At 43.5% G+C, this 15000-nt stretch overlaps 5 protein-coding genes across 5 annotated transcripts in view; 2 read left to right on the top strand and 3 right to left on the bottom strand.

Moving 5' to 3' along the window:
* med12 (mediator complex subunit 12) overlaps positions 1–931 on the top strand; it is a 29926-nt gene extending 28995 nt beyond the window's left edge. Inside the window, exons 42-43 of the mRNA XM_080526796.1 lie at positions 78–159; positions 442–931. Coding sequence (XP_080382922.1) covers positions 78–159; positions 442–479 — 120 coding nt within the window. The 3' untranslated portion in view covers positions 480–931. The remainder of the gene's footprint in view (positions 1–77; positions 160–441) is intronic.
* Positions 932–1956: 1025 nt separating this feature from the next.
* mars2 (methionyl-tRNA synthetase 2, mitochondrial) lies at positions 1957–4018 on the bottom strand (the record flags this gene model as incomplete). The annotated part of the gene is made up of 3 exons (XM_080526892.1): positions 1957–3144; positions 3304–3638; positions 3727–4018. 3 exons carry the CDS (start codon positions 4016–4018, stop codon positions 1957–1959), a joined length of 1815 nt encoding a protein of 604 aa, XP_080383018.1.
* A 1158-nt stretch (positions 4019–5176) lies between these two features.
* On the top strand, positions 5177–10143 carry LOC308154657 (magnesium transporter NIPA2). The gene is made up of 6 exons (XM_080527833.1): positions 5177–5212; positions 6441–6582; positions 6861–6917; positions 7324–7414; positions 7673–7833; positions 8719–10143. Exons 2-6 carry the CDS (start codon positions 6441–6443, stop codon positions 9372–9374), a joined length of 1107 nt encoding a protein of 368 aa, XP_080383959.1. The 5' UTR covers positions 5177–5212; the 3' UTR covers positions 9375–10143.
* Positions 10144–10343: 200 nt separating this feature from the next.
* Positions 10344–11759, bottom strand: timm8a (translocase of inner mitochondrial membrane 8 homolog A (yeast)). Its single transcript, XM_080525902.1, has 2 exons — positions 11547–11759; positions 10344–11055 (listed from the first exon to the last, which is right to left on the bottom strand). Exons 1-2 carry the CDS (start codon positions 11655–11657, stop codon positions 10894–10896), a joined length of 273 nt encoding a protein of 90 aa, XP_080382028.1. The 5' UTR covers positions 11658–11759; the 3' UTR covers positions 10344–10893.
* A 916-nt stretch (positions 11760–12675) lies between these two features.
* The window catches only part of btk (Bruton agammaglobulinemia tyrosine kinase), a gene marked incomplete at both ends in the record, with an annotated part of 6283 nt that continues 3958 nt past the window's right edge, over positions 12676–15000 (bottom strand). The window contains 7 exons of the mRNA XM_080525077.1: positions 12676–12747; positions 12906–13063; positions 13147–13265; positions 13383–13447; positions 13782–14001; positions 14091–14262; positions 14997–15000. The exon at positions 14997–15000 is cut by the window's right edge and continues 71 nt beyond it. Coding sequence (XP_080381203.1) covers positions 12676–12747; positions 12906–13063; positions 13147–13265; positions 13383–13447; positions 13782–14001; positions 14091–14262; positions 14997–15000 — 810 coding nt within the window. The remainder of the gene's footprint in view (positions 12748–12905; positions 13064–13146; positions 13266–13382; positions 13448–13781; positions 14002–14090; positions 14263–14996) is intronic.

The raw sequence follows: 15000 nt of genomic DNA on the forward strand, positions 1-15000 counted from the left end.
ACTGTCTGTACAAACGTTGAACGAAGCACAGTGCTAAACATGTTGTTTGTGTGTGTGTGTGTGTCTCTGTGGCCCAGTTCCCGCGGCAGGGCATGCAGCAGACTCAACAGCAGCAGCAGACTGCAGCGCTGGTCAGGCAGCTCCAACAGCAGCTCTCAAGTAAGCAGACATCCGTTACAATGACCTTCGGGCAGTTCTTTCATAATCTTTGATAGTTTCATCCATCCGTGACCATTTGACTGTTGATGATGCAGACTGTAGCCTGGCATTATAATGCCACCTTGTAGTTTTATGTGGGTCTATGAAGATGAAAGTGAAATGGTTACCCGTATCAATGTTAGTCGCAGGGCTTTTGCTCCATATTGTGCATCTTTGTAGAAATATCTTATCTTACCATTTTTTTGGGGTTGCCTTGATTAACCCGGTTATTTCTTTTCTCAGATACACAACCTGGACAGAACACCAACTCATTTTACTGATAGTGCTTGTGTATAGTAGTGTGGAGGATAGGGAGACCCTGTGTGTGGGAGTGTCCTCAGGCCTGTAGATTGGCAGATAGATTGTCCAATGCCGTGCAGGCCCTGTTGTAGAGGCGTAGGCTCTTAGGAGGGAAAGCTGCGATTGGCCAAAAAGACTGGACAAACCACAACTCAACCACAGAGGCAACATGCAGTTTGGACCATCTCAACTTCAATCATGTAATTCTGAAATCCAAGGAGGGATTGTGCTGTGAAATATAATGATCATGAAGAATAATGGAAGAGTTTATGTAAAAAAGAAGTACAAGAAATTATAAGAATAATGCAATTTTTTATTTTATTTCAATTTGTACAATTTTTCAGTTTCGTGTATTTCTCATTAAAAATCATGTCAGTTTTTATGTCGTGTACTTCGGTTTGTTGCATTCTTTTTATCCTGGTGAAGTCTGCTGAACGTCCAGACTGAAACACATGTCATTGCTAACATGAGCTCATTCATAATCATCATTATGGAATAGAATTTTGAATGTATGCATCCTCTTATTGTTGCTAAAACCAACTAATCTGAATTCATGAACACTAGAATCTAGAATATTGTTTTGTCATAGTTGCTAAGGCTTTTGTAATTCTGAAGAGACCATAGAATTTGGAATGTTTTTGTTTGAATCGTTATGATATAAATGAAAGTTTCTTATTCCTAAGAGACTGTAGAATTTGGAATGTTTTTGTTTGAATTGTTATGATATAAATGAAAATTGCTATTCCTAAGAGACCCTAGATTTGGAATGTTTGTCTCCATTGTTGCCATGGGAGTTTGGTGCAAATTCTGACTTCAGTCTTCTTTGGACAGGCTAAGACAAAGCCTGTGGTCTTTACCATCAGTGACTGTCAGTGAGGATGATATTGATGTGGGTGACTGAGAATATGATATTGATGTGGGTGACTGAGAATATGATACTGATGTGGGTGACTGAGAATATGATACTGATGTGGGTGACTGCAGGAGTTCTACAAACACTGTTGGGTTGAGACTCATGACAGCAGGCAGTACTACAGCAAGTTGACTAGAGTAGGATGACCTGAATGTGGAGATCTATGAGAAGGACAAGAAGTGACCTTCTTCTGTACAGAAAGAAGTACTTGAGCATCAGAGACCAGCTGGTGACCATGGTGTGTAGTAACAAGCGTTGTCCATGCAACCAGTGCCACTTTCAGATGAAAGAAAGAAATCAAGAGGAAGCTGGATCACAGGACACCCCTTGGTTACATCCGGGAGTAAATGCTGATAAAGAAGCAGATGTTTACATTTTATTTATGATTTGGTCTATTTGCCACCTTATAGTTATTGTTAGCTCACCTAGTATGGAAATATAAGGCTGTACACTTGTTAACCTTATCAATGTCATTTATTCACCAAAACACCAACGTATCACAATGACAAACATCATTGCTAAACATATTTTCAAGCTTATGATGTCTATTTTGTGTCTTTCTTCATTTTCTTGTGTTGTCTCCTGTTATCTACATTTGGTCTTTCCAAACGACCAAAAAGCACACCAGTGTCAGCACCCAATGGTCTCCCCTCAAAGGGGCAGTCCGTTCCCTGATACTTGGCCAGGAAGTTCAAAGCAGCCCAGCTCCTCTCCCCTGGCTCCACCCCCAGCCTTGACAGAAGCTTGTCCGCTATCTCTGGGACGACGGGCTGGAGGAGGGTTCCATAGATCCTCAAGCACTCCAGGGACACGTGGAGGACGGTGTCCAGCCACAGCCGGTCTCTCCTGTCACCTCTGTCCAGCTTCCAGGGAGTATGACGCTGGACGAAACCATTGGTCTGCCTCACGCAACCGCTGATGGCCTCCAGAGCTTTGTAGACATGCATGCTCTCATAATGTCGCTCGACCACAGCTGGCAGTCCGGCCACAGCATCCAGCATACGGTAGTCTTCAGCTACAGCCCTGCCCTTAAGTCCCTCACTCGATTCACCGGGGAAGGAGTCGGTGCAGAAGTCGGGGTACACCTGAGCTGGGTTGAGAGCGGGGGCCGCGCAGCGGTTGAGAAGACCACCCAGAGAGTCCGCCAGCTCAGAGTTGAGTAGTTTTATGACCTTGTCGTCGTCATAGTCACAGTCCGAGTCTGGGACGCCCTGTCGCAGGAGGAAGTACCTCATGCCGTCAGTAGTGAAGGTTTGTGACCTCTCGAGAGGATCCACCACATTCCCCAAGCTTTTGGACATTTTCTTCCCCCCTACCGTCCAATGGGAGTGCACGTGTATCGTCCGCGGGAGGGGCAAGTCAGCTGCCAGTAGGAACGCTGGCCAATAGATGGCGTGGAATCTCAGAATGTCCTTCCCCACAACATGATGGGCGGCACCCCACCATTGAGCATGCGTGTCTGGGTAACCGGCTACTGTGAGGTAGTTGACTAGAGCGTCCAACCACACATAGGTGGTCTGGTCTGGGTCACCAGGAACAGGAATGCCCCACTGGAGGCGACTTCTCTGGCGAGACACAGAGAGGTCAGGGAGATCCTCCTGCAGCCAGTGGAGAACCGCGTGGTGGAACCGTTCTGGCTGCACAGCTCCGGGGTTCCCTCTCAGCCACGCCTGCAGCTGGGGCCGGAACTCAGACAGACGGAACATGTAGTTGTCCTCCTTCATCCACTCCACCTGCAATGAAACAGACAGATTAGGACTATGTTTATGGCGTTATGGGGAGGGGAGGGGGTGGGTCTTACTGTACCTTGATGATGCTGGAGTGCTTTGTTACTAAATGTTGATGATGCTGAAGCTTGATTATTAATGATTAATTCATTAGTCACTTAGTACCTTATGGCCACTCTCCAGGGATATCTTGATCTCCTTCCCTGCTGAGTCTGTGGTGTCGCCCACCTGTGACGGTGTGAGGAAGCTCTCATCCTGCGTAGAGTACCAGCCTTCATAACTCCCCTTATAGATGAATCCTTTACTCTGAAGCACAGCCCAGAAGTGTTCCACTGCGCGGCGGTGTCTCTCCTCTGTGGTCCTGATGTAGTCTGTGTAGGAGATGTTGCAGCTCCTGAACAGGTGTTTGAATCTCTCCGACACCTCGGTGCAGAAGGACAGGGGATCGAGCCCGGCAGCGTCAGCAGCTTGTTGGATTTTGAGGCCGTGCTCATCAGTACCTGAAATACAAAGATGTCATCATTACCACAAGATACCCAACTTCCCTTACCACACTGTGAATGATTCCCTTGTGTTTTTTGCTCATACCTGTGGCGAATTTTGAGTTGAACCCACGTAGAAGCTTATACCTGTGCAGGTAGTCGGCAGCCACAGCAGAGTACAGGTGTCCAATGTGAGGGGAAGCATTGACGTAGAAGATAGGGGTGGTGATGTAATACATCCTGTCTTCTCTGGGGATGCCTGTGCCCATGCATCTCACCATGAGCCTCTGGGAATTCCATTTTGCAGATGAGGGAGATGCACTTCTTGTGGCATTACTTGATAGAAATCTCTGTGCAACCTCAACGTTTCTAATTAAGGAGAGATATGGCTTCATCATAAGGCACAACTATGACAGGTTGTGAATGATTATCCAGTTCTGCATATCGTGAGCTTAGAATGATAAGGTTCTATCTCCGTTTAGGGCAGTTCAGAGATATTGAGCATCAAAGTTTTTACATTCCATTATGTTTTGGGAGATGGAACCTTTGTATTTTATGAATTACTAAACAAAAAATGTCAACATTTTAAAAATACACAGGCATTAGTAAACACCTAATGGGTCAGATTATGTAAAAAACTCAATTTTGACAAAAATGGAGATAGAAACTTATAATTCTAACGTCACGATATTTCATTCTACTGTAACATTCAGCTTAGCTAAGCAGCAAGTCTCCCACACAGATCTTCATTCCAGACAGGCCATGTGTTTGTAGAAACACGAGACACGTGTCGGCACAGTTATTGAAGTGTCTTTTAGTAATCCCAGTCATTTTCTTTGGTAATTCGGTTGATAATCCTTCTTTGACGACAGTTGTGAAATGGTAACATGTGTGTTTCGTTTCCTTCCTCATCCCATGTCAAGGTTAGCTTTTCTTCCGGTTACCACAAAACCCGTGTCCCGTCTTTAGCCAATCACAGACCGTTGCTGGACCACAGGTTCCGCCTTTCGCCATAAAACGACCAATCGGATCAGACGAGGGCGATCGGGGGGAAACTCGGGGATAATAATTATCAACAAGTTTTCATAATTTCTGTCAACTTTTAACATGACATGAGAAAGTAGTTCCCCAGCAGGCTGTCTCTTGAATGCAATAAGAAGCCCCAAAGTCTCTCGTCTCAGGGTGTCATGTATGTTGAGAACATTAGGAGACACACAGACATGATCATTGGTTGAAAAGTTGTTCTAACCAATCAGAAGCAAGTTGAACGTCACCAACAGGGAAGCGCCTCCTAGTTTCCGAGGGGACACGTGACGTTACACCCCCCTAGCTGTCAACAAAAAACGATCAACGTTTAATGTGTCCGTTTAGAAGTGCATATTTGAAGTTGGTCCATGTTTACCACTGATCATGGTCGACACATTTGACTCGATCATTTCTGAAATCAAGTTGATTTCATCTGTTGCAACGAGTAGAAGTGTGAAGAGTCTCACCGCCTGGTAAGAGAGACAAGAGCTGGAGAAACTCACGTCTCACTTGTTGAAGCAGATCGTCTCCTGACTCCGATTATATGGGCAGAACAAGCCAGGAAGGTGAGATCAGATGTATAACTCTTGTGTCTAAGCCAAACATCTATGCACTATTATCAATCAGTCATCTCTGGATGATGTTTCTGTTTCTTTCAACTAAAAACGTTCCTGTATTGGAATCATCTGTGAAGCACACCCATCATCACGTGATTCAGAAAGAAAAGTATCATTTTTTGTAGAAGGAAGGGAGAGAAGAATGGTGTTCTGAACTATGATAATTATTATTTATACTTCATTGATTTCTTCAGATTTGTTGGGAATTTGTATTAAAATAACTAGAAGTGATAAATCATGTACTATGTGCTCATTTAAATATGTGAATGCGGTCAGTTGAGAACAATAGGAAGGTCACGCAAAGCCAAAAGAGAGGTTCTGTTTTTGAGCGACAAGAAGAAATACAAGCTCCTGACTAAAAGAACGTTTTATGATTCAAACTGCCTGTAAATTACTTATTTTTACCTATGTGCTAACAACCATTTTACACCTGCTGTTATAATATTCTATTTTTCTGTACTTTCATAACTAATGATTAATGATAAGTCTATTCTTCTAACTTGTAAATCGAATCCTAATATTACTGTGTAACTTCAATAGTTGTGTTTTCACAAGACATTCTGATAACAAGACATTCTGATAAGGACACTGACACAATGCTCTGCTCATACAAAGTACGATATCACCATGGGAACGAGATGCTAGCAGGACACTCAAGCTGATAACATACATACACTCTCGCACCCACACAGGAGAAGAATTGAAGGCCAATGCTAACGAGAAGACTTTCTGCAGCTGCAACGGATTTGTGCTGACACTTGGAAAACTACCAGATAGAGGGGGGGGGGGGGCATCACCCAGCCCAAAATGTTTAATGAATTGTATAAAGGACTATGTGCGGAGGTGAGAGGGACTCTTGTTTTAGTGGAGCCACTGCAGTTAACTTGTTGACGGCTAGCTGAGATAGGCCTGCAGAGGTGAAACTAGAAAAGACTCTTTTCCATGGAAATGAACTATTATTGCTTGCTGATGTGCTTGAATAAATATTATCTTAATGAACAGTTCAGTAGTGGTGCCTAATATTTGATTGGATCATATCATCTTAAGAAGTGATATCAAGAACGTCTCGTTGAGATTAAACGAACTCGCTTGTAAGTGACGACTCAATTAAATCGATACTGGAGAAGTTGATCGCCTTACAGATTCTTCTTAAGAAAAGTGATGCTGTTTTTTCCAGATGGATTTCGGAGTCGCGAACCGCACGGACTTCTACACCGGCCTGTGCCTGGCGGTGAGCTCCAGCGTCTTCATCGGAGGCAGCTTCATCCTGAAGAAGAAGGGTCTGCTGAGGCTGGCCGGGAAGGGCTCCATGAGGGCAGGTCAGCAGTGATCACTTCATACATGTGGTTAACATCACTGTGGTGGTCATAGCAAATGTTACTGACCTCAGTCACATATTATTTAAATGAGCACATAGTACATGATTTATCACTTCTAGTTATTTTAATACAAATTCCCAACACAAATTCAACTCTATATAGACCACACTAATAATAATAATAATAATACTTTTAAAAATGGTATATGATGTGATTTGTATTCTGTCTCCATGGCCGAACCTTGCAACATAACTTGCATTTCATTGTGTATTTCAAAGGACAAGGAGGGTATGCTTACCTCAAGGAGTGGATGTGGTGGGCAGGACTAATATTAAGTAAGTGCTGAATGTTTTTTGTTTACAATTGTTTTATTTGATCTGATAATCACCCATGCTGAAATGCACAGTACTGTACGTATTTTGTAACCCTGTAGTAGCAGCACAATGCTTCCTGTCCTTCCTCACACAACATTGCGGTCTTTGTCTTCAAAGAGAAAGGGAGGTTGTTGTGGGTTTGGTATTTTTGCTGGTAGTCCTTTGAGATGATGCAGAACCCACACTTAGTCCTATGAAAATCTTTGAAGTCCACATTCCTCCAAAAGATCACATTTGCACATCATGTAGGCCTAGGCACAATGAAAATGATTATTAAAACTCACCACCCCCTATATATACAGTAGGGCTGTCTTGTATACGTTTTCCCATATATCATCTCAAACTAATGTTGGCGTCTGTGTTTCAGTGGGAGCAGGGGAGGCAGCTAACTTTGCTGCGTATGCGTTTGCCCCAGCCACACTGGTGACGCCACTGGGGGCCATGAGCGTCCTGGTGAGGTAAATGTCTGGGAACTTAGTTTCTCTATGTTGTGTTGGGGACTTAGTTTCTCTATGTTGTGTTGGGGACTGGTATGTTGTGTTGGGGACTTGTATGTTGTGTTGTCGGTAGTTGCACATTTTCCTACCTAGGCCTCATAAATTGGCAATATTGTGCAGAATGTGTCCCTTTTTTTAAACCCAGGATGATAGAAATGATGACGACCACAACAACACAAGCTCATTAATAATAGTGTTTTTTCTACCTCCTTCCTCCAGTGCCGTGCTTGCCTCATATTTCCTCAACGAGCGGTTGAACGTTCATGGGAAGATCGGCTGCCTGCTGTGCATCCTGGGCTCCACGGTGATGGTCATCCACGCCCCGCTGGAGGAGGAGGTGGCCTCTCTCAGTGTCATGGCTGAGAAGCTCAAAGACCCAGGTACATCATACACAGGGTTCCCACGGGTCCTTGAAATCCTTGAAAGTTTGTGAATTTGAGAAGAAAAAAAATCAAGGTCTTAAAAGTTTTTGAAAACAGACATTTGAAAGTTCTTGAATTCCCCTCTCTCTAAAAAAATATATATATATATATGTTACGGTACATGTGGGAAGACGGTACATGTGGGAAAACTAGGGTTAGGGTTAGGTGCTAGGGTGCAACGGTTAGGGGTAGGGTTAGGGTTAGACATGCCAGCATGTACCAAGTCCACGTAGCACCTAACCCTAACCCTAGTTTTCCCACATGTACCGTATTCCCACATGTACCGTAACATATATATATATATATTCAAAAAATATATACTTAGCTCGTCAACAAGTTAATAAGTCTCTGTATTGAGATGATAACTTTACACATTTCACAATATATTGTTTTGCTGTGCTGTGGTAGAGACCATCTAGTGTTCTGTTCACACATTCAAGCCTCTCTTTTTAATTGTCGTCTGTGAGCGGATAGTTCCTATTATATAAATTCTCATCTAGATCTGTCTCAAACTATGCCGTGTTGGGTCCTTGAATTTGAGGGAATTGAGTCGGGAAAGGTCCTTGAAAGGTGCTTGAATTTGATGTTTCAGAAGGTGTGGGAACCCTGCATACAATGCGCTGTGCAAGTAATGGGACATTCTCCTTCAGGCCTTACTTGAGTCCTTGCTTGAATTAAGATTAACCATTAACCATTTACAGTACCTATGCCGGTCCAGAGATTAGAGGTTAAAAAGCCACTGATCTTGTTATGGACACATGTAAGAATAGCCTATCCTGTAGTGTAGAATGTTGCTGCATCGGCAGAATGAAGTCCATCTTAACATTCTATCATACATCCCAGGGTTCATCGTGTTCGCTGTGTGCATCGTGGTGAGCAGCCTGATCCTCATCTTCGCCATCGCCCCGCGCTACGGCCACAAGAACGTGCTGGTCTACATCCTGATCTGTTCCGTGATTGGCTCCCTGTCGGTGTCGTGCGTGAAAGGCCTGGGCATCGGCATCAAGGAGCTGTTCGCCGGCACGGCCGCTCTGAAGGAGCCCCTCTTCTGGTCTCTGCTGGTCTGCCTGGTGATCTGCGTCAGCATCCAGATCAGCTACCTGAACAAGGCCCTGGACATCTTCAACACCTCCATCGTCACGCCCATCTACTACGTGTTCTTCACCACCTCCGTCATGGCCTGCTCCGCCATCCTCTTCAAGGAGTGGTTGAGCATGACCACGGACGGCGCCGTGGGGACCGTCAGCGGCTTCCTCACCATCATCCTGGGCATCTTCCTCCTGCACGCCTTCAAGGACATCACCTTCACCTGGGACTCCCTCCCGCAGTTTGTGCGGAAGGGCCCTCAGGGCTCCCCCTGGGGCCAGCAGCCCTTCGTGGCCCTGACCTGCGAGGAGGGGGCGGAGGGGGAGGCCAAACTGGCTAGAGAGCAGAGCTCCAAGGGGGGTTACCCACCAGAGAGCTCGATGAGAAGGAATAATAGCTTTGTTGCCACTTAATATATACAGAGGCCAACCAAAAGCATTTCCCACTGTTTGTTTTACGTTCACACTCCCTCATAGACAAGTGAGGTTACTAAATCTGTCTTGACAGATTGACTTAAACTGCAATAAGCACTGAATATATTTTTTGCCTTGCTTTAACTTTCATGCACTCAACAGTGACCACATAGATTTTTTGGGGGGGGGACCAAAGACAAAGAACCTCTTCTTTCTTCCATGGTCCATATACCAAAAACATTTGACTATGCTAAAAGCATTAGAATTACAACGTTTAATGTAGAAAATTAGAATAAACTGTCTGCCTTGTTGTCGAAATGAGTAGTTTGGTATATATAGAACTGTGGAATGTTAATGTGTTCCTGCGAGAAATGTAGTGCCATGTATGTAGAAAACGTAGTCTTTCTATTGGAGGACAGTGTAAACAAAGTGAATGTATACGTTTTCAGTCTTAAGATTTAATAATTTTTTAAATGTACCAACTAGTGCCTTCTACTGTTTTTCCGACTAACTGTATTCTATACAATATTTATGTAGAACTGCTGTGTAAATGTATTTTTAAAAAGGCCTTAAGACATATCCTTCTTCATGTGGTTCAATTTTCTGTTTACGTCTCTAAAAGTGACTGATTATGTAGATTGAATGAAATCAGATGGCAAAGTTACTGTAATACCTCAATGTCATACCTATATGTTGATGATGGATGTGAACATCAGTATTAACTGAGGCACCCCTTATGAATGCATTCCTAATGTCCAAGCTGTAAATTACTCTCACATAATCAATGATTTATAACACACTGTGATTATTAAATAATTCTGTGAACAAAATATCTTGAATCTTGAATCTAATTCTTTGATACAACTCTCGGACCCTCACTCAATATTATAAGGTCAATACGAATGTCTTCAGTGTAATCATCTGTTAGCATTTCAAATGTATGCATGACAGTGGGCAGACAATGGGTTTTTCTTTTATTGCATATTATGTACAACTGAACACTTATTTTAGCCAGGTTTTTTTCGAACAAGACACACTGTTGATTCGGTAATGAAGTAAGTCTGGTTGGCTTTCCAAGAAGGTGGTTGAAAGAGTTGATGACCCAGATGTCTGGCTTCTGCCCCAGGACGGCCACATGCATCAGTCAGGGATCAGATGTTATCAGAGCAGACAAATGTAGGGCTTATTCTAGGATGTGACCCACGAGGAGTTTCCACAGTTATGAACAACTGACCAGAATTTCACTTTGACATGCTTTTTATCTCTGTCCCACTTGGTGAGAGAGAAAGTCAACACTTATATTCGACTTGGGTGACATGATACAAGGATCAAACCTGAGGCACTTTTATCATCAACACACAGTCATACTTCATGATCCTTTCCCCCAAGTTGTGACAAGTTCTGTTGTGACAGTTCTTATTGCACCATATAGAAAGCTGGCATGGCCATAATATGCCACAGTTGGAATATGTGGCTGTCTGCATCTGTATTGTCAGTCCTTTCGGTAGTATAGGCGTTGCTATTCGGACAAGGACTCGGAGAAGGAGCCCTTACTCCTCTGGGTCTGCTCCAATCTGTTGAGGATGAACTGGCTAGTGTCAATGAAGCGCTCCACGCAGTTCACAAAGCAGATCTCTGTTCTGGAGTCCAGCTTTGGCCCAGGTTTGTCCATGCACTTCTCCTGTTGGGAAGATAAGAGAGACATTTAGTACTACTAATTCATGCATGGACATCAATCATTTGAACCATAGAGACCACAGCTATGCTGTCATCAAAAGGTACAATGTTTCAGGTGTGTAACCTACAACAAGTATACGTCATTGGTAGTATATAGACTACACATGCATCTGGTGAACACTGTTTAATTGCAGCACCAAGGTGAAGAGCATCACAGACTGTTGTACGGCCACCTAGGCCACAGAGAACATAGTGCATCTAGCTCCTGAAAAGCATGCAGATATGCACCGTTAATGACACAGAGGACATAAAAGCATCCTTGTGAACACGTGATCGTACGAAACATGGCCATAGTACGATCACGTGTTCGCAAGGATGCTTTTATGTCCCCTGTGTCATTAGCGGTGTCTATCCTCATGCTTTTCAGGAGCTAGATCGCAGGTGTTTCATCTTTTTAAAAGGGCAACAATGTCTCTGTCCTGAAGCTCGTCTTACCCAACACACTTCTGTCATCTGATGGACCAGCTGCTGAAACCTTTGTTTCTGGGACTCCACTTCGATGAACTGCTGAAGCTGAGGATCAGCTGTCGCTCCTGGGTTCTCCATGTTTCGACCCAAATAAATCGCAAGTATATTGGATAGATTACACAGGTACAATTTGACAATTGTCAAGTATTGCCAATGCAGTTCCTGACCTTCACGTGTATGGATAGGCTAAAAGCACCACGGGAACCGGAACATGGTCGGACCAATCAGAAGGTCCCATGTAGTACCACTCATTTCCATTGGTTGCGGGGATGTGCTTCACGAATGACGTGACCAAAGATATTTTGTGTTCAAGCTTTCTCAACTCGTCATCTGCCACCCCGAAGCTCAACAACACTGAGCTTATCCTGAATAATTCACACACATTGTCAATTTAAAATATATATTTCTTTTTAGATTTCAGTGGATGGACAGACAGACATAAGGGATATAGCATTAATCCAAATGAAATCCCAGTCCCAGAGAAACAAAAACATGAAATGTGCTCAATGAAAGGGACTTTTTCCTCAATAATTTAATGAAACCATACACATAATTCAATCAAAAGGTATTTCTATGTACAGTTTCAGTGTAGACAAACACACATGAGGAATATTAATATAATCTAAATAAAATGCCAGAGAAAGAAACATACTTTATTGGATGTCGTTTTACAATTACATAATATAATATTTATAACGGTTATTACAACAACAACAACAACAACAACAACAACAATAATAATAATAATAATTCTACAATAACCCAATGTGTATTCAAGAACATTTTATATCTAGCACATCCGCGATCATCAACATCTTCAGTGGCAAGTAAAAGTGAACACAAAGATAACATATAACATTCCTCCATTCCTCAGATGATACAGTATTTGACACATTGAGAGTACTCCCATAGTCAAGCCTACATAGCTCTCCCAGAGTAAGTGTAGATGGCTGAAAAACTTCTCCAGGGTCATAATGATTGAGGGTTCATAATGGATTCAGCCCAGAGGGAATTAGGTCTTGGGTTTTCTCCCTGCATGAGGAAGTGGGTCTGTCCGGCAGAGGGAAGCTTAAGTCTCAGCATGGTGTGATCAAATCTACTGCAGCTCATAGAGCAAGTCCTGAACTGTCACCGCCAGCTCCTGGAAGGTGGGCCTCTCGTCCGCCTTCTACGAGTCAATACAAGAATAGAGACACAACGTGAATGTGATTCACCAACTGTATATTATGATGACATATTTGACATTCAAAAACGTTCAGTGTATTTGCATTTTGCTATCGGCCTTTCCATCAGATCTGCATTATGCTACCAGTTATGTGCGCCTACCTCATGCCAACAAGTCGTCATGATGGCGTAGACCCTGTCGTTAGCCAACTGCGGTCGATAGAGGCGCAGGCCCCTGGGCACCTTGTCTACTATTTCTGTGTTGTTTAACCGTTCGTAGGGTAGCTTTCCCAACGTGTATATCTCCCACATTAGGCATCCTGTTGAGGACCAGGTAATGTCAGTGCATGTGATCAGATGAGAACTGAGGATGAAAAACAGAAGTAATCTAGACGTGACTGACCATAAGACCAGATGTCTGACTTGCTGCTGAATCTACAATAGTTGAGGACTTCAGGTGGTGACCAACGGACCGGGAACTTAGAGCCCGCAGAGCTTGTGTACTCGTCATCCAAGACATACCTGAAACGACGGAGAGAGGGGCTCTTTAAATGAGACGAAATACAGAGCAATGGATCGTTGTTTTTTGAATGTGTGTTGATGTGCTTTGTCAATGGTGACAGCAGGAACAAACTCTACCTGGACAGTCCAAAGTCAGTCACTTTAATGGTTCCGTTGGTGTCGACCAAACAGTTTCGGGCGGCCTGAGGAAGAGGTCATGTAATTGCAGTTAGACAATAGGACTGACTGGTGTAGTATAGTAGTACGCTCACAGCAAAAAAAGTCAGCTCTCAAAAACAAGAAAAAAAGCAATAACATTAAAAATATATTAATTAAAATAAGCAAAATGATCTGCCAACAGAACAGGAAAATTTCACTTGCCAAGGTTTTCTTAAAACTGGTGCGACAAAAGTAAGACCAAAAACAGGCATATATAGCTTTGATTTAAGATATTTACTTACTTAGATGTACTTTTTGCAGTGCTTACTTACAGTACAGTAGAGTACAGTATTACTATTGTGTTAGTGTGTCTCCTACCAGGTCTCTGTGTAGGTACTGGTGAGACTCCAGGTAGGCCATGCCCTCAGTCACATCCTTACACATCTCCAGCAGCTGGATGGGGGAGGGGTGCTGCTTCAGACCTTCATGGAGGTAAGTGAGCAGGCAGCCGTTGGAGAGGAACTCAGTGACTATGTAAATGGGCCTTTGTTTGGTGCAGACACCGTACAACTGGACCAGATTCTCGTGGCGGAGATTCCTAGTTCAACCGAAAAGAGAATAGATGTAACAGCGGCATGTCTTGTATGTACGGTATCTATATGACACTGCGACTCACTGAGAGCTTACATCATGACTTTGGCCTCCTCGACGAAATCATCTTCTGACATTGAGCCCTCTTTAATCATCTTGATGGCCACGTCGTGTTGGCCCTGCCACTTCCCATGCTTCACCACTCCAAACTGCCCGTTCCCCAGCTCCCGGATGAAGGTCAGGTGGCGAGGTTCAATCTCCCAAACCCCTGGAGGGTTCAGCAGGAAATGGACGTCATTATTATCATTTATATAATGAAGAGATCCAGGCAAAGCCTAAGGTTATCATTATCTCAAGTTGTACTACTGTAATTACAGTGTAGTGCCTTGATAGGTTGGCCGGTTACAATATGAAGGGTTGGCAAGGACATTTGGCTATGCATTGTTAATTGCAAAGCATATCTCAATATTAACCATGTGACTCCAAGTAATTTAATTGACACAATGTGCAAAGAATGAAAGCAAGAGGGAGAGAGAGAGTTAGAGAGAGAGAGAGAGAGAGAGAGAGAGAGAGAGAGAGAGAGAGAGAGGAAGAGATAGAGAGAGAGAGTGCTGACTTCATGGTTAGCTTATTCAGTATTCACAGATCAACAGCACAAGACAGAGAAATAATATGTCCCTCAACATTCTGTCTTTATTCCTGACTTTGCAACCATAGCATTTAATCTAAGAGCTGAGCAAGGAGTAATGAGACCTCGACCTATCACTTCTATTCATGTGACACTTCAGCATCAACACATTACACAAGCTTGTAAGAGAGAGAGAGAGAGAGAGAGAGAGAGAGAGAGAGAGAGAGAGAGAGAGAGAGAGAGAGAGAGAGAGAGAGAGAGATTTGGCTGGCAAAAGTGCATGTTGTCTGCTAGCCGTGCATATATACATAGTCTCAGAGTCACAGATTCTGCGTTTCCAAGGATACTCTTGTGGGCATGAGACCCATACTCACCATA

Source organism: Nansenia antarctica, assembly GCF_963989245.1.
Source record: "Nansenia antarctica genome assembly, chromosome: 3".
NCBI lineage: Eukaryota > Metazoa > Chordata > Actinopteri > Argentiniformes > Microstomatidae > Nansenia > Nansenia antarctica.